The sequence below is a fragment of the Equus asinus genome, chromosome 10 (assembly GCF_041296235.1).
Source record: "Equus asinus isolate D_3611 breed Donkey chromosome 10, EquAss-T2T_v2, whole genome shotgun sequence".
In the NCBI taxonomy this organism is placed as follows: domain Eukaryota; kingdom Metazoa; phylum Chordata; class Mammalia; order Perissodactyla; family Equidae; genus Equus; species Equus asinus.
Window position 1 is genome coordinate 24,514,848 of NC_091799.1, and position 18,331 is coordinate 24,533,178.

An 18,331-nucleotide genomic window follows, 5' to 3' on the forward strand; every position below is an offset into this window, starting at 1 on the left:
CATGGAACTTTAACCACTTGGCCAGGGGGCCAGCCCCTGGGTTTTTTTGTTTTTGTTTATGTTTTATTAATATTCTACATTGCTTTTTTTTTAAAAGACTGACACCTGAGCTAACATCTGTTGCCAATCTTCCTTTTCTCCTTCTTCTTCTTCTCCTTCTTCTTCTTCTTCTCCCCAAAGCCCCCCAGTACCTAGTTGTATACTCTAGTTGTAGGTCCTTCTGGTTGTGCTATATGGGACGCTGCCTCAGCATGGCCTGATGAGCAGTGCCATGTCCATGCCAAGGATCTGAACTGACAAAACCTCAGGATCATGCACCAAAGCAGAGCATGCAAACTTAACCACTCAGGCGTGGGGCTGACCCCCTCTATATCACTTTCTAAAATTCCTTTCTATTCCAATTTACTCAGTTTTTATAGTGAATTTATGTTGAATTTTATCACATGGCTCTTCTATATCTGTCCTTCCCCATCCTACCCCTGCTATCCTGGAGGAATCACTGGCCTTGAGGAACCCAGTAGGCCTCTCTAAGTCCTGCCCCACGCTCTCCGGTTGTTGTGATCCCAAAAAGATAGTTAAGAGGGAGAAGGAACTTTCCATTTTTCGAGAAATTCCTCAAATTAGTTGTTGAATGTTGGTACTCTTTCTTATTTATCTGCTTGATTTATTCTGGAATGTACGGATTTATTCTTTTGGGTATAGTTCTCGATTCTGTCCGCTAGACTTTGGAGAGAAGATGAAAAATATTCACCCTTTGAGTCAGAAGTGGATAGGTACTGTTATTATCCGCATTACAAAGATGAGGAAATGGAGGGTTAAACGGGTCTTGCGATTTGCTCTCGTCACATAGTAAGAGGCAGAGCCAACCTTTGAACCCAGGTCTTTCTGGAACCAAAGTCTGGTTGCAAAATAGGGTATAAGTGGAAAGTTAATAAGAGATAAGATCAGAAAAGTTTGTTGGGGGCATATTGGGCAAGGCCTTGAACGCCAAGAGATGGAGGCTTCAGTCTTTCATAAAACCGTTTGTTGAGTACCAAAGGCTGAGCTAAAAGATACAAAGATGAGTAAGACAGAGAGAGCGCCTGAGCCTGGGGCTCCTGCTGTCTAAAATACAAACATGTAAAGAGAAGGTGTAACAAACGCAGTCCTGGCAATATGAACAAAAAACTTCAATAGTTTTGCACCTGATTTAGTAGGTAAGCATCTGAGGAAGCTAAGACGTTTCTGAGCCAGGGCTGAGCTTTCCAGACATCCCTTCACTTTGCAAAGCAATACAGCAGCTTGGGTGTGTGTGTAGAAAAGTCTGAAATGAGCTTTCTCGTCTGCCTTAGAATCTGAGGGGTTATTGTAACGCTCTAAAAGTATCAAGGGAGAGTTTGTGTCCAGATGAACACGGTCAGGGCATGCTTTCCTTATCATAAAGTGTTTTGATATAATTCACTGGTGATCTTTCAGTTCTGTGTTAAAATGCCTCCCGTGGAGGGAATCTGTACGTCGGAAAGCCTAGGCGTTGGCCCTGGGGGGAGCAGACCCTCCAGGTGTGCGCCCCAGAGAATAGAGGGCTCCTCCAGTCACTTGGTGACCTTCAGCATGCTTCCTCTGGAAATCGGCCTCCACAAAATCAACTTTTCACTGGAGACTTCACTTGGAAAAGAGATCTTGGTAAAAACATTACGAGTGGTGGTAAGAAAAACATGCTTTTTCTGATTGTTTTAAAAAACACTTTTTTAATTCTGAAAAAACGTTATCAGCAACTTATGCTTAAGTGATTTAGAAAGAGAGAGAAAACAGTAATATAAAAGTAACAAAATGTTAACATTTGTGGGAGTCGGGGCAGAGGTTATCTCAGTTTTTTTGTACAATTACTATAGCTTTTCTTTAGATGTGAAATCATGTTTAGAAAATTTAAATAAAACCATGATACTTCCTTATTGCAGAAAATATGGAATACTGAAAAACCACAGAGAAGAAAATAAAAATCACCGATAACTCCCACACTCAGAGATACCAAATTTTAACAATTTCGTGTATAGCCTTCCAGGTTTTCTTCCCCAAACACATTCAGAAAGTGTGTCTTGAAATCTACGTTCCAAACATTAAGTTAGAAACTGGAGGTACAGCAGTACTAAGACACGGCCCATGTATTTATAGTTTAGAATTTACAGTCTAGAATATTTTCCATTTTATAAATGAGTAAACAGGACAAAAAAGGAAGAAAGCTATCATTTGTTAAGTACTATTTACCCACACAGCCTGTTGAGTCTTCACATGTTATCTCATTAAGGTGAGATCCTTGCCAAGAGTCACACGGCTAGTTAATGACAGAACTGGGTCTTCCTAGGTCTTCATTCTCAAGTTCTGTTTTCAGCCACGAAATGCACTTCAGTAAACATGTATTAACTTATTTTTGGCAAGGTATGTTCTATGCATCCTTGCACCGTGGTTCTATGCACAGCCCCTGGAACCAGGCTGCCTGGGTTTGAATCCTGGCTCCACTACTTTCTAGCAATGTGATGCTGGATAGTTTCTTTTTTTGTTGTTTTAATTATTTTATTGAGATTGTAATGGTTTATAACATTGTGAAATTTCAGGTGTACATTATTATTTATCAGTTTCTGTATAGACTGCTTTGTGCTCACGACCAATAGTCTAATTTTTATCCGTCACTGTATATATGTGCTCCTTTACCTCTTTCACCCACACACCAACCCTCTTTCCTTCTGGTAACCACAAATCTGTTCTCTTTGTCTGTGTGTTTGTTTATGTTTCACATACCAATGAAATCATACAGTTTTTGTCATTCTCTGTCTGGCTTATTTCACTTAACATTGTATCCTCAAGGTCCATCCACATTGTTGCAAATGGGACAATTTTGTCTTTTTTCTGGCTGAGTAGCATTCCATTGTATATACATACCACATCTTCTTTATCTATTCATCAGCTGATAGGCACTTGGGTTGCTTCTGCATCTTGGCTATTGTGAATAATGCTGCAATGAACATAGGGGTGCATAAGTTTCTTTGAATTGTTGATTTGAAGTTCTTTGGATAGATACTTAGAAGTGGGATGGCTGGGTCATATGGTATTCTATTTTTAATTTTTTGACAAATCTCCATACTGTTTTCCATAGTGGCTGCACCAGTTTGCATTCCCACCAGCAGTGTATGAGGGCTCCCTTTTCTCTATTTCTTCCTGATTCGGTTTTGGGAGGTTGTATGGGTCTAAGAATTTATCTATTTCTTCTTGGTTATCCAATTTGTTGGCATATAGTTTTTTGTGGTATACTCTTATAATCCTTTGTATTTCTGTGGTATCCATTGTCATTTCTCCTCTTACATTTCTAATTTTATTTGAGACTTCTCTCTTTTTTTGTTAGTGAGTCTAGCTAAGGGTTTGTCAATTTTGTTTATCTTCTCAAAGAACCAGCTCTTAGTTTCATTCATCCTTTCTACTGTTTCTTTAGTTTCTATTTCATTTATTTCTGCTCTCATTTTTATTATTTCCCTCCTTCTGCTGACGTTGGACTTTGTTCTTCTTTTTCTAATTCTGTTAGGTGTACTTCAAGATTACTAATTTGAGATTTTTCTTGTTTGTTGAGCTGGGCCTGTATTGCTATGAATTTCCCTCTTAGAACCATGTTTGATGCATCCCATAAGAGTTGGTATGGGGTATTTTCATTTTCATTTGTCTCCAGATATTTTTTTATTTCTTCATTGATCCAATGGTTGTTCAGTAGCATGTCATTTAATCTCCAAATATTTGTGACTCTCCTAGCTTTTTTCTTGTACTTGATTTCTAGTTTCATTGCATTATGATCAGAAAAGATGCTTGATGTTATTTCAATCTTCTTAAATTTATTGAGGCTTGCCTTGTTTCCCAACATATGGTCTATCTTTGAGAATGTTTTTGAGAAGAATGTGTATTATGCTGTTTCTGGATGGAATGTTCTATATATATCTATTAAGTCCATCTGGTCTCATTTTTCATTTAATTCCACTATTTCTTTGTTGACCTTCTGTCTGGCCAATCTATCCATTGATGTAAGTGGGGTGTTGAGGTCCCCTACTATTATTGTGTTGCTGTTAATTTCTCCCTTTAGGTCTGTTAATAGTTGCTTTATGTACTTTGGTGCTCCTGTGTTAGGAGTATATATATTCATAAGTGTTTTTTCCTCTTGGTGGAGTGTCCCTTTTATCATTATATACTGCCCCTCTTTGTCTCTCATTGCCTTTTTTTTAATCTTGAAGTCTGTTTTGTCTGATATAAGTATGGCAATGCCTGCTTTCTTTTGTTTGCCATTTGCTTGGAGTATCATCTTCCATCCCTTCACTGGGAGCCTGTGTTTGTCTTTAGAGCTGAGATGTGTTTCCTGGGGACAGCATATTGTTGCATCTTGTTTTTTAATCCATCCAGCCATTCTGTGTCTTTTGGTTGGAGGATTCAACCCATTTTGTTTAGTGGTTATGATGAGGTTTGTATAAAAGATCTTGTAAATCAGATAGTCCATTTTCTGATAACGTCTTATCTCCATTAGCCTAAGCAGGTTCCATCCTTTTCCTTTTCCCTGTCTAAGTTATTGTTGTTGCAAATTATTCAGTTTTGTGTTGTGAGTTTGTGATCAAAATGAAGTGTTTATAGTTATTTTTGATGCTTCCCTTGCTTTTATCTTTAATGTTATAATTAAGTGTTTGCTAAAGTGTTCTGATGGAGAGCTGCAATCTTCTGATTTTTGTCTATTTATCTCCTTGTTCAAGGCTTTGTAAACCTTTTCCTGTTTGTTTCAAGTATAAAGGCATTCTTGATCATTTCTTGTAGGGGGGCTCTTGTGGCGATGAACTCTCAGCTTTTTTTATCTGGGAAGGTTTTTATTTCTCCATCATATCTGAAGGATGGTTTTGCTGGATAGAGTATTCTTGGCTGAAAGTTTTTTGTCTTTCAGTATTTTGAATATATCATTCCACTCCCTCTTAGCCTGTAAGGTTTCTGCTAAGAAGTCTGCTGAAAGCCTGATAGGGGTTCCTTTGTAGATTATTCTCTTCTGCTTTGCTGCCCTTAATATTTCTTCTTTGTCACTGACTTTTGCCAGTTTTCCTAATATATGCCTTGGAGAAGTTCTTTTTGCATTGATGTAATTAGGAGTTCTATTGGCTTCATTTACTTGTAATTCCAGTTCTTCCCACAGGTTTGGGATGTTCTCAGCTACTGTTTCTTTGAACAAGTTCTCTGCTCCTCTCTTCCTCTCTTCTCCCTCTGGAATACCCATAATTCTTATGTTGCATTTCCTAATTGAGTCAGATATTTCTCAGAGAATTTCTTCTTCTTTTTGTTTAAGTCTTAGCTCTCTTTCCTCCTCCATCTGAATCATTTCTGTATTTCTGTCCTTTAAATTACTGATTCTGTCCTCCATAGTGTCAGCTCTGTTTTTTAAGGTTTCTAAATTGTTTTTTATCTCAGTCATTTTGTTCTTCATCTCCAGCATTTCTGTTTGTTTTCTTTTTTAAAGTTTCAATCTCTTTTGTGATGAATTCTTTCTGCTCATTAATTTTATTCCTGAGTTCATTGGACTGTCTTTCTGAGTTTTCTTGTAACTCATTGAGTTTCTTTATGATAACTATTTTGAATTCTGTGTCATTTGGATTGTAAATTTCTGTGACTTCAGGATTGGTTTCTGAAGACTTGTCATTTTCCTTCTGATCTGGAGTATTAATGTATTTCTTCATGGTGTTTGATGAAGTGGACCTTTGCTGGCATATAGTGGTAGTATCTGGTCGCAGATTCCACCTACCACTGCTGGGTGGGGCAGGAGCTGTTTTCTGAACCCACCGTGTCCTCTGGAAGTTGTGCCCATCCACTGGAAGTCATGCCAATAGGGCTCATCTGCCCTCTGGCCTCTGCTGTTTGATAGATCACACACACAGGCACAGGTGCTCTGGTGCAGATCTGCTGTCCTGGCTGACCAGCCAAGCTGGTAACCCAGTGAGAGGGGAAGGGAGGGGTGCTCTCTCTCTCACATGTGAGCCTTCTTTGCACTCACTGGTGGCCCATCTGGGCTGCTGGGCTTGGTGGGGGTGCCCATGTGGTGGCTGAGCTGCCTCAGTGTGGAGCATTCCCATGGGCTGGGACGCACTCCAAAAGCAAAAGCATTCATGCACAGGCCTGCCTGTTGCCCTGCCTCCTCTTAGAGTTGCACACTGGCTACTATGTGCAGAACTGTGACCTAGATCGTTGCTGCTGGGGAGGGGGAGGAGATCTGTTCACTTCCTTCCTCTGTTTCCTGGGGAGCCAGTACCCCCACTTTCAGATGTATGGTTCTGTGGATCTCTCAGATGTCTTATTGTGCTGTGTGGGTATCCTGTTGGCTAGTGAATGTCTTTTTGGTTGTGTCTTGGGGGAAGAGAATAAGGGAACTGCCCACTCCACCATGATGCTGATGTCACTCCCTGGATAAGTTTCTTGATCTCTCTGTGTGTCAGTTTCCTCATCTGTCAAATAGGAGTAATAATAGCACCTACTTTGAGTATTTTTGAGGTTAAATGAGCTAATATATACAAAGCATTTAGACCAATTACCTGGCTTATAATAAATTCTATCTAAGTATATTCTCTGATTCTTATGCAAATAGTCAGAAAATCTTATTCCTGCGTTTATGTATAGAAGTATTTGTACATACTTTGCCTTCTCCCAAAAAAAGGGGGGTCAAGAAAAGTTGATCCAAGGAATTCAGGTCATATAAATTTAATTATGTTCTTAATTGAATGTTTTCTGCCTTTATTTTAGCCAGAAGGTGTTAAAAGGGAAAGTTATGCTGGTGTTACTCTTGATCCAAGTGGTATTTACGGTAGGCAAACTGATTTTGTATTTTGTATGTCATCTTTTGCCTAAGAAATTAAAGTGTATATATAACCTAACATTTTCAAAATGTTAATTTTCTAGAATCAGAAATATACATTTCTTAGCTCATTGCGACTCTTGATAGTATGTATCGTACTATAATCCGGATGGGTTTAGAACAAAGAAAAATAATCCCGTTAGTTTAAATGCAAAGCATTGAAATAGTCTAACTGCATGACTTCTCTTATATATTAGTCATTTTCTATCTTTCACAATAATAATTTATAATATTTTCTTATAGAACCATCAGTCCAAAGAATACCTCAGAAAAAGTCATTTACATACTTATTGAATATGTATTATTTGAAAACACAATAATGATGGTTAATTATAACAAACCCACTCCTCATTGTTCCTGCTTCCCCACTTTTCCTTCAATTGAGATATTTTGAATCTTCTCAGAGTTAGAGTTTGCAAACATTTGAGCACTTGAGTCCTAAATACATGTGCACTTATGAAATTTAGAATGTACTCAGTTAACAATTCTTTTCAGCAAAAATAACAGACTGCCATAGTTCTTAAAAAATGGTTAAAATTTACCTTATTGTTGCATTGAATCATTTTTTTTCTCTCAATGATACAGCAATAGGAAAAAAAAATTACGTACAAATCAAGACCACTATACTCAGAGTACCACTTCCTCTGGGATAGCAAAGAATTAAGACATTAGCATTACCTTATTACTTATATTATTTTTACTCTCACAAAAACCCTTTGAGGAAAATATTATTACCACTATTTAACTGATGAGCAAGTGAAGGCCTAGAAAGATTATGTATCTTACTCAGTGTCACATATAGAGTAAGTTCTTTCTGAACTCCATGCTCTTTCAGCCACGCTGCAAACCTTTTAAATGTCTTCTGAGTTTTATTTTAATATTATATCCTCAGTCTTTATCAAAGATTAATGAAGAAAGAAGTTACCTGAGGAAGGTTCCTGTGTCTTCTGCAAAGCCATGTGGCTTTTCCATTAAATTGCAAAATGTCACTATTTTTTTAGCATCTGTCATGTGCCACACACTATGCTAAGTGCTGGGACGACAGCATTCAATAACAGATGGTTCCTGCCCTCGGAGAGCTTTCTTAGCAGGACGATGGAAAGTGGAGTCTAGCTGTGGTGACTTCCGTGGGCTCTGCAGTAAAACTTCTCGAGTCCAGATCACAGCTCCATCTGTACTCACTCTGTGACCTTGAGCAATTTGCTTTCAAAGCCTCAGTTTCCTCATCTATAAAATAAAAATAATAATAGACCTAGCATCCAGGGTTGTTGTGAGGATTGGATGTAACAATGTATCTAAAGAGCTTAGCAGAATGCTTGGTATTCTATCAGTAAAACGATAAGTAGTATCATTTTTATGAAATAAACCAATGATTACAGTAGAAAAATACTCTGATACAGGTATGCTAAAACTCTGTTATTGTGCCTAGAGAAAAAGTGTCTAAGTCAGACTGAGAGGAGAAGGTGGAAAGAATTTCAGGGCTTGCTTCCCAATGGAGCTGATCTTCACATTTCCTTGACTAAGGAATTATATGTTAGTTATTTTTAGATTTCATTTCCGAGAACAATTTTCTCTCTTTGGACAAAACAGTATGCTCTCTTTGACTGGTGAATAAGATTTATATAACCTATTTATTTCCTATCTTGTAATGTCCAGGAAGCTTACAGTCAAATTTAATGCTTTATTTAAAGAGATCATATAAGCCTAGGGTTTGATTGTTTTTAAAAAATCCTCCACTATTTTTAACTTCCTTTTTACATTTTAATATTATTGCTATAAAAGAGTCTTATATTTAAGAAAAATTCCTTAGAAGTGGGTATATTATAAATAGCTTGCAAATAGTCTCCTCAAGAACTCTGTAAATCTACTAATTTTTTTTTAATTTCAGGTGTTGTTAGCAGACGAAAGGAGTTCCCATACAGAGTACCATTAGATTTGGTCCCCAAAACAAAAGTCAAAAGGACTGTGAGTATAAAAGGTAGATTAACAAATGCCATTTTTACTTCTTATTTCACTTTGTGCTTCAAACAAAAATCGAATATCCTCATGATTGTACTATTTCTCTTCTTCTCTGCTCAGTAGCACGTACAAATGTGCCTGTGGGAGTACCCTAATCCTACGCCTACCTTCAAATCCCCAACCACTCTCCCATCTATCTTCTTCCACTAGCCTGATTTAAATGGAAATTCATTCTCCCCGGATAGAGGGTGGGGGCTGTCATTGACCCAAAGAATTCTCTAAAATGGAGGTGCAACTGCGTGGCCAGTCCTGCTCCAGAAAACGCTTTATGACTTGCAAATGGCCCCAAGAGAGCAGCCCTGCTCTGCTAAAGGACCAGTCCCAGAAGGGTTCTCTCCCCTCCAGTATATTTTCCAAAGTGGTGTCTTTGGTTGGTTTTCCCTGGTCTTCAGCCTTTACAATTCAATGACATATCATCAAAATAATAGAATGTCCTGACTACATTGTATCTCAGACAAAACTTTGGAATCACGTAATATTAGTACTAGAAAGGACCTTTTTAATCACATGCAACCCTGTCATTGGATATATGAGACAGTGGTTTGCCCAGGATCACACAGTGAGTTGTGGACGGAGCCCTCACAGCACTCAGGGGCATTCACAGCTCAGCCTCTTTGCTCTGGTTTGTGGAAGCCATTGATTAATAGGGTTTACAATATCTGAATCTGTCAATTGAATGACAACCAATTTGCCACGTCCTCTATGCGGCAACCTGCCCACTTTATTACACCATCTTACCATCATATTACAGTGGTATTTTTAAGCCTACTTTTGGGATTTCTTTTAAATCCATCTTTCTAACCAGATCTTTTTTTACCTCTCTTCTGTTCTGAGAAGTAATTCAACCGCCTAGGTAAGGAGGAAAGAATAAGGATGATTACTCTTATCTCTATTTAAAATATACTGTTACTTGGAAGTTGATAGAAGTTGATTGTGTCTACTTTGACTTTCGTTTCTTTGTTTGTTTCAGGCCTGCTTATAGGGAATGTCATGTCTGCAGTTCTGAGTCAGGAAGGCATTGATATCCTTACCCACCTCCCCAAGGGGAATGCCGAGGCGGAACTGATGAGCATTGTCCCAATCTTCTATGTTTTTCACTACCTGGAAGCAGGAAATAATTGGAACATTTTTTCTCCTGACTCATCAACTAAAAAACAGTACCTAAAGAAAAAATTAAAAGAAGGTAAAAAAAACCTCCATTTCACATATGGTACATAAAAATCTTGTGATTTTTAAACTAATAGTTTAAACTATTTAAGTTGTTATGAATTATACAAAAACTTAATTGTAAGAGCACTTCAGGAAAAAAAAATCAGGAGGTAGACCCTACTATATAAATAAATATTATTGGCTGTAGCATTTTGGCTTAACTTACCGAAATGCCTGGATGAGAGACAAGACACCTGCATTCCAAACTCTACAGAGCACTTCCTTCCTGCTTGAATGAGCTCAGAATGTTCTGCTTGATAATTCCCAATTCAAGCGATTCATATACTTCCTTTGAGAAGTTCAGTGTTGGCCACAGAGCATATGCTTGCCTCACAGCTCCAAAGGAAGTTTACCATTCCCAGGGACTAATAAAGCGCTCTTCGAGTAGAAATGGAGGTCACTGAAGCACTGTGTTCTTTTTCTTGTTCCTCTTAGGGATGGTGAGCATCATGTCCTACAGAAATGCTGACTATTCCTACAGCATGTGGAAGGGTGGAAGTGCTAGCACGTGGTGAGTAGAAGGTTTTGACTTGCATTTTCGTATTGGAGTTGATTAGTTAATTGAAGAATAACAACCTTAATGGAAACTCCATTCGTCCAGTTGTTCAGCCTAAAGCCTAGTCATCCTTCACTGCTCTCTTTCTCTTACAAGCCACATTTGATCCAGCAAATGCTTTTGGCTGCACCTTCAAAATATATCCTGAACCCTATTACTTCTCGCCAATCCTAACACACCATCCTGGTCCAAGCCTCTCTCACCTGGATTATTGCACTAGCCTCCTCTGGTCTTTCACCTTCAGCCCTTTTCCCTCTTCAGTCTATACTCAACACAGCAGCTGGAGTGAACCTGTTAAAACATAAGTTAGGTCACACAACTCAAAACCATTCAGAAGCTTCCCATCTTACCCAGGGTAAAAACCAATCTTCTTACTGCAACCTACAAGGCCCTACATGATCTGGCCCTGCCTCAAGTCTCTGACCACACCCCCTACCACTCTCTTTCATTGCACTCAAGCCCCACTGGCCTCCTTGTTGTTCCTCAAACATGCCAGCCATGTTTCCACCTCAGGGCCTTTGCACTAACTGCTCCCTCCCCAGGTATCAGCATGGCTGGCTCCCTTCCATCCCTCAGGTCTTTACCAAAAGTCACCTTCTCAGGGAGGCCTCTGCTAATCATTCCGTCTACAACTGCATCCCATTAACCCATCCCAACACTTCATATCCTTCTCCCCAACTTTCCTTTTCTCTTTAGAATTTATCACTAGCATTCTTACTTCTCTCACTTATTGTCTGTCTTGACACTAGAATGTAAGCTCCACGTGGGCAGTTCCGAGTACATCTAGTGCCTGGTATGTACCTGGCACATAGTAGGCGTTCAATAAGTACTTATTTGGTGAAGCATAATAACCTCCAGAATTCTGATGATTTGAGGGAAAAACAACCTGAATTAATTAAAAGTGCATATGGCAGTCTATTTGCAAAAAATACTATCATGCTTTGAAAAAACATTTAATAAAAACACAGTGTGCCAGGTGCTTTGTAGCTTCTACTATATGAAACACTTTTAAGGAGTTTACGATCTAGAATAATTGACTTTTAGATTATGCCCTTTAACTGTTGAGAGTCCTCAGGATTTCATCCTTGACCCTCTTATTTTCTATAATCTCTCCTTGTGCAATTTCCTCTTTGCCCATGACTCCCATAACTTCTAGGCAAATGATTCCCTAATGGATGTCTCAAGGTCTAACCTCTATCCTAAATTCCAGAGCCACATTTCTAGGAGTCCGAGAGCCAAATGCCCTTCAAACACAATCCATGCCACATTGATTCTTCTGTTTCTCTGTGCCCTTAATCAGTGCATAGCAATGCTCTGTACTTTGTCCCCGCTGACCCAGTTTGCCTCCTCCCTTTCCTTTTGGCTCTGTATCCGATCAGTCATCAAGTGTCACAGATTGTACCTTAGAAGTGGGTCTAACCATGTGTGGGTGGCACTTTTTAAAAGACACATAAACCCCTGGGCGCACCAACCAGAGGATAACAACCAGGATGTGGGGGGTGGAGGTTGATGCAGACTGGAAACCACCATAAGAGGGGCTGGGGACTGAGCGCCCAGAGAACAGGAATCCCCTTGAGAAGGTGTGATAGCCTCTCCGTAAACACCCACAGCCTCTCGAGAGTTCTGGGCAAGACCTAGTGGATGCTGTTCAGCCAAAAACATAGAAATTTGCGTACTGTCCCAGACCCAACTACATAAGTTCCTTGAAAGAAATATATACATAGAAGAAAATGGCCAGCATCTAAATACTTTCGAATTTTTTTTAATACAAGGAAGATACAAAAAGTACAAAGAATAAACTATTCATTTTAAAGATTTTATTTTTCCTTCTTCTCCCCAAAACCCCCCAGTACATAGTGGTATATTTTAGCTGTGGGTCCCTCTAGTTGTGGCATGTGGGATGCCGCCTCAGCGTGGCCTGACGAGCGGTGCCATGTCTGCGCCCAGGATTCAAACAAGTGAAACCCTGGGCCGCCGATTCGGAGCGTGCGAACTTAACCACTCGGCCACGGGTCTGGCCCAAAATATTCGCTTTAAAAAGAATAATGAAAACAAAATGTTAAAGTCAGGGAGGGAGTCACCTGGTCTGAGTCTGAAAGGCATCTGACGAGCTCAAGCGTGGGTGAGCCTTAGGCAGCTGAGTGAGTGAATGGAGGTGTAAGAGGCATTGAGGGGGTGATAAATTAGACCCTTTCTGATATTCTTTGAGAGATGTTAGTCAAGAGTGACATTGCTTTTTGCCTCAGTAATCAGGACAGTGAAAGCTTCCTCGTGAGGTGGTGACTTCTGTGTCAACAGCATGGCTCACGGGGAAGCAAGATAAACTTTCCCGTGGATGTTGGGGAAGGGAATTCAGACCTCAGACAGGAATTTAGACGAGATAACTTGTACAAATTTTACGATCTAGACTTTTATGATTTTACTCTTCCATGTCTCACGTTCATGGGTCAGCACCTTCAACCGAAACTATTTGTTTCACTGCTATCGTCTTTAATTTTAGAGAGCAATTTTTTTTATCATCAGGCATCAATTTTTAGTTTGTGTGTGGGCTAACAATGTTGCTGCTCACATTTGTTAACTGAAGATTTTTGGAGATCTTCCTAAAATCTTTACTTCCCTTATAAAATGGTGACAACTTACTTTGGAATTGTATGTTTTAAAATGTTATTTTCTTTCAAAGGATAAACACTGCATGAACTAAAACACACTGTAAATGGAAAGCCAAAAGGGAATCAATGTCTAAATATTTATTGATTTGATTTTTGTCTTAAAGGTTAACAGCTTTTGCTTTAAGAATACTTGGACAAGTAAATAAATATGCAGATCAGGACCAAAATTCAATTTGTAATTCTTTGTTGTGGCTGGTTGAGAATTGTCAACTAGAAAATGGATCTTTCAAGGAAAATTCCCAGTATCACCCAGTAAAATTACAGGTATGGAAACGAAACGTGCAGATTAGCAGTAGTTTTATTTACAAGTTTGAGCTTTGCTCTCATCCCATTTTAGAGGGATGAAAAAGAGAGGAAAAAATATGTGGGTCTCATAATGGTCTTCTTTTGCACCAATAGCAGATCAGGACTCTTACAAGAAATGAGGGCAACTGACATCATCTCGGTGCTAGGTGAAGAGTAAAATACTGTAACAATTTTTTTCTTAGGATGCCCACCCATCCATCCATCCACCTATCCATCCATCTATCTGCATTCATTCAACAACCATTCACTGAGCACCCAATCCATGTAAGGGCTTATTTTGGGCACAATGGGGGAGGAAGAGTAGGAGAGAAGGGACCAGAGAGTATCCTTACCACAACGGAGCTCACACACTGGTAAGGAAAGTGACATAAAATAGTAGCAACTCTAATCAAGACATAAATGTGTGTGTTCATTCATTTATTGAATAAATATTAATTGAATGTGTACTAAGTGCTACATGGTGGGGACACAACCGTGAACAAAACAGGTTTCTTCACTGAGGCCACAGAGATTAGCAGGGAAGTCAGACATTGAGGAAGTCATTTCAAGTGTGTGATACAGTTAAGAAAAGATAAATATAGTTTCATTGAAAGCAGGGGATCTAACCTAGACTAGGGGAGTGGAAAAAATGAGTTGACCAGGCTCCTGGGAGGGAGGCAGGAAGAGCATTCCAAGTGGAGAAAACAGCGTGCCTGGCATTTTGAAGTGGAGAGAGAGGGTGGTAACTTCAAACAACTGGGGCCAAGAGAGCTAGGGGTGCGTGAAAAAGAGCTGGAGAGGTAACCAACCAGAGGGCACTTCATGGAAGGTCTTCTAAGCATCACATTGGAAGTCATTGCCCTACAAGGAAAAAATATGGGAGAAGAGACCACACAGTGCTGCATAGAGAAGGTGGCATTTCAACAGGGTCTTGAAGGAAGGTGAGGATTTGAATGTGGTGAAGAGGTGTGAAGTGGAGCATCAGGCTGGGGAGGTGGGGGAGAGAAGGGCACTTGCAGGCACCCGAGTAAGAAAGACCCGGAGTTTACTGAGAAACAGCAAGCAGTCCAAGTGGAATGCATGAAGGGAGAGAGGGAGATTAGGCTCAAAACAGAGATTAGAACCAGGTCATTTCACTTTAGAGACACCACTTCACTCTCTTTTTTAAACATTGCTCTTTCTAGGGTAGCTTGCTTACTGAAGCCCAAGAGAACACCCTGTATCTTACAGCCTTTACTGTGATTGGAATTAGAAAGGCTTTCGATCTATGCCCCCTGATGGTACGTAAGAGTTTTCTTTCTCCAATATCTATCATCTATTTCTGCACCATATACTGGAGGGGGATGGGGGGGTACCCTGAAAATAACTTCTACTCCAGAATCAAAGGATTTCAGAATTGTGACGTCTAGATGTCAGAGACCATCTAGTTCAACCCACTGATTGACAGTTGAGAAAACAGGCTGGCAAGTAAACTGAATTTAATTGCCCAGTGTCACAGGCTACCGAATGGTAGAGCTGGGACCAGAACAGATAAGTCTGACTGCGCTGAGAGAATAAGCCAGCTTCCTTCTCTTATCTCTGCTAAATCTTATGACACGTATGTGACTGTGACTCTTCAGGGCCGTACTCTACATCATGGAACTACTGAGGATCCATCACGGGGTGTGTGCTGCCTTTGGGTTCTTTCTTGTTTCATTTGCTTAGAAGCCGAGGGGGGAGAGGAGAGAATTCACCTAAGGGAATCAACCTAGAAGATTCCAAAGGTTGACAGAGGTAATTCTCCGCTCTGGGAAGAGACAGATCCCTGAGCAGAGGTTAAATACCACTGCCTACAAATCAGAAGTGAATTAGACACGCCCTTCAAACCAGCAATCAGAACCGAGACGGAAAAACCCAAGGCGATATGTAGGACTTGGACCACAAAACAAAATAATTTTTTTTACTTGTTTCAAAAGAATTGTTATTTATACTTAACAAGACAAAATAATCAATGAGGACCAGTTCTCTGGGGCCTAGAGGACCAGTTGGCACCTAGTGGTACCTGAGTGAGAAGCAGATGGAGCTGGGAGAGAAGGCGCCAGCGGAGATGTTGGCGGCATCGTGACGGTCTCCCTCCTAACCGCTCATCCAAAATAACTATTTTAGTCGCCTCAGGACAAAATAATAGAGACTATTTTCCCAGGAATCCTTAGGATCAAAAAGTACTTGGGCAGCGTGGCTCTTTTCCAGCTATTTATGATTTTATTTAGTAAAGTTGCTTTTCAAGACGTGAATCCGTTGCAGCCATGCTGAGGGGGGAGGAGGTAAGCGGTGTCTGTGCTCGACGCTGCTCCTTCCCAGAGGCGAGGTCTGATGTGGGAAGCAGGGGACGAAAGCGAAAAGCCTCCACAGGGGAGGTGAGAACTCAGAGGTGGAAAACTTCCCCCGATTGGACAACCCCATTTTCCCTTCCAAGATTATGCTCTGCTCCTTCTCCTGGAAGGATTTGCTTCAGCGGGACACACCCATTTCCATTAGGTCATTTCCCTTTCCACCCTTCATCTTGCCTGCCCCAGGACTGTGCCATCTAGGGGCAGTTCACACCAGTTGAAAGGTTGATGCTTGACAAAGAAACTTAGGGATCTTCTGCTCTTGTTTCCAGAAAATCAGCACGGCTCTAACTAAAGCTGACACCTTTCTGCTGGAAAATACCGCCTCGACCCAGAACACTTTTACGCTGGCCATTGCTGCTTATGCTCTGTCGCTGGGAGATAAAAGTCACCCACGGTTTCGTTCAATTGTCTCAGCCCTGAAGAAGGCAGCTTCCGTTAAAGGTATGCCGTTGCGTACATTTATTCGGCAAGCGTTTACTGAGCATATAGAGTCTGTTAATTCTGGGAAGGGAGTGGTGGCATGCAAAGTGGAGTAAGACACAATCCTTGCCCTGAAGGAACAAACCATCACAATATAGTGTAACAAGCGCTATTATTCATTCATTTATTCGTTCATTCAGCACATATTTATTCATTCCTTCATTCAACAAATATGTATCAATTAATCCTCCTATGTGCCAGACACTGATCTAGGCTCTGGGGATAAAGCCACAGACCAAAAAAAAAGAAAAAGAAAAAAAAATGCAGGTCCTCATGAAACTTACATTCTAGTTAGGGAGAAACAAGCATAATAAATAAGTAAAACACATTGCATATAGTGAAGAGGTTGGTGATAGCCGATATAAAGAAAAATAAAGCAGGGAAGGGAGACAAGGTGAGGTGGTGGGATGCAATTTTAGACAGGGTGGTCAGGCTTAAGCCTCACTGAGAAGACGGTGTTTGAGTCGAGACCTGACGGACGTGAGGAAGCAAGCTGGTGGCTATCCAGAAGGGTGTTCCTAGAGGAGAAATAGTACGTGCAAATGCCCTGAGGCTGGAGCGTGCCTGTCTCAAGAATGGCAAGGAGGTCATTGTAATTGGAGAGGATGAGATGAGGGGTAGGAAGTGAGGTCAGGGAAGGAAAGGGTGAGGGGGTGTCATGTAGGGCCTTGGAGGTCATTACAGGAGCTCTTCAGGACTCCTGAATACAGTTGTGCAATGTCCAAGCCACTCAAGCAAGCTAGTAAATTAAGGCTGAAATCCAGCCCCTACTCCACTCCGCAAGACACGCATCCTGGTGTGGGTCTGCTTCCACCTGGAGCAAGAGGTGCTGTGTCTCCTTCATGTCAAGGAGCTGTGGGGGCCAGGGGAGCCCTAGAACTTTAACTTCTCCTTCAAGAGAGAAGGGAAGGCATTGGAGTCTTCTGAGCAGAGGAGTGCATGACCCGGCTTGTGTCGTACCAGGTTGGCTGCACAGGCATGTATTTCATTTTGAAGAATAAACATACCGCTTCCTATGGATCGAGGGTAAAGAAATAGAAAGAGAGTAGCAGTGGTCATCAGCCACTGTGCCTACACCAGCACAGGCATGGTGGGGCCCATGGGAACCCTCTACTGGCAGAGGCTTTCTAAAAGTTTAATAAGTATTAAATTTATCACCATCTGCAAAATTTGACTTCTGTCAGCATTTAAAAATTACTGAATCTTTACATATATTTCAAAACCGTTTGTACAATACCTGTTCCAACACAAAAAAAATGTCTCGGGTATGATAAGATGTAAATCATGAAATCATAGAATTTAAGAACTAAAGAGAACTCAATAATTCAAGTAATGTTTGAGCCGGAAGGATCTTTAAAAACTAACCTTTCATTCTAAATACAGCAAATCTGAGTCTCTGTGAGTGATAGAAAATATCTTGTCCAAGGTCATGGAAATAATGTAATTATGAATTGTAAACAGACACATCAAAATTTTGACTAATCTCCAAAAATGATCTCCAAATATGCTTTACTTTTTTTAAAAAAATAATTTGTTCAAAAAAGGATTTGAGGTGATAGGTTTAAATTACTAGAGTGATAACAAACAAATAACTTAGAACCTAATTTATGAAAACTGCTGCATCTATGAAATTGTCTTTAGTGCTTTAAATGGGAGGAGATAATAAGACTGAACTAAGTCTTTGGATGTGATGATCTCATAATTTCTCATAATTCTGTCAGGGGGAAAAGCTCTCCAATTTATCTTGTAGTGTCAGTAATAATAATAACCCTTTATATGCGTATGGCGGTTTCTGGTTTATAAAAACGTTTACATTTTGTATCTCGCTTGAGTTTCACTGCAGGAAAGAAAG

At 40.2% G+C, this 18,331-nt stretch overlaps 1 protein-coding gene across 1 annotated transcript in view; it reads left to right on the forward strand.

The window, feature by feature from the left end:
• Positions 1-18,331, forward strand: part of LOC106824223 (complement C5) — an 84,473-nt gene that overhangs the window by 42,463 nt on the left and 23,679 nt on the right. The window contains exons 21-28 of the mRNA XM_014830413.3: positions 1,456-1,683; positions 6,778-6,838; positions 8,778-8,867; positions 9,879-10,091; positions 10,553-10,628; positions 13,447-13,606; positions 14,812-14,907; positions 16,269-16,440. Coding sequence (XP_014685899.1) covers positions 1,456-1,683; positions 6,778-6,838; positions 8,778-8,867; positions 9,879-10,091; positions 10,553-10,628; positions 13,447-13,606; positions 14,812-14,907; positions 16,269-16,440 — 1,096 coding nt within the window. The remainder of the gene's footprint in view (positions 1-1,455; positions 1,684-6,777; positions 6,839-8,777; positions 8,868-9,878; positions 10,092-10,552; positions 10,629-13,446; positions 13,607-14,811; positions 14,908-16,268; positions 16,441-18,331) is intronic.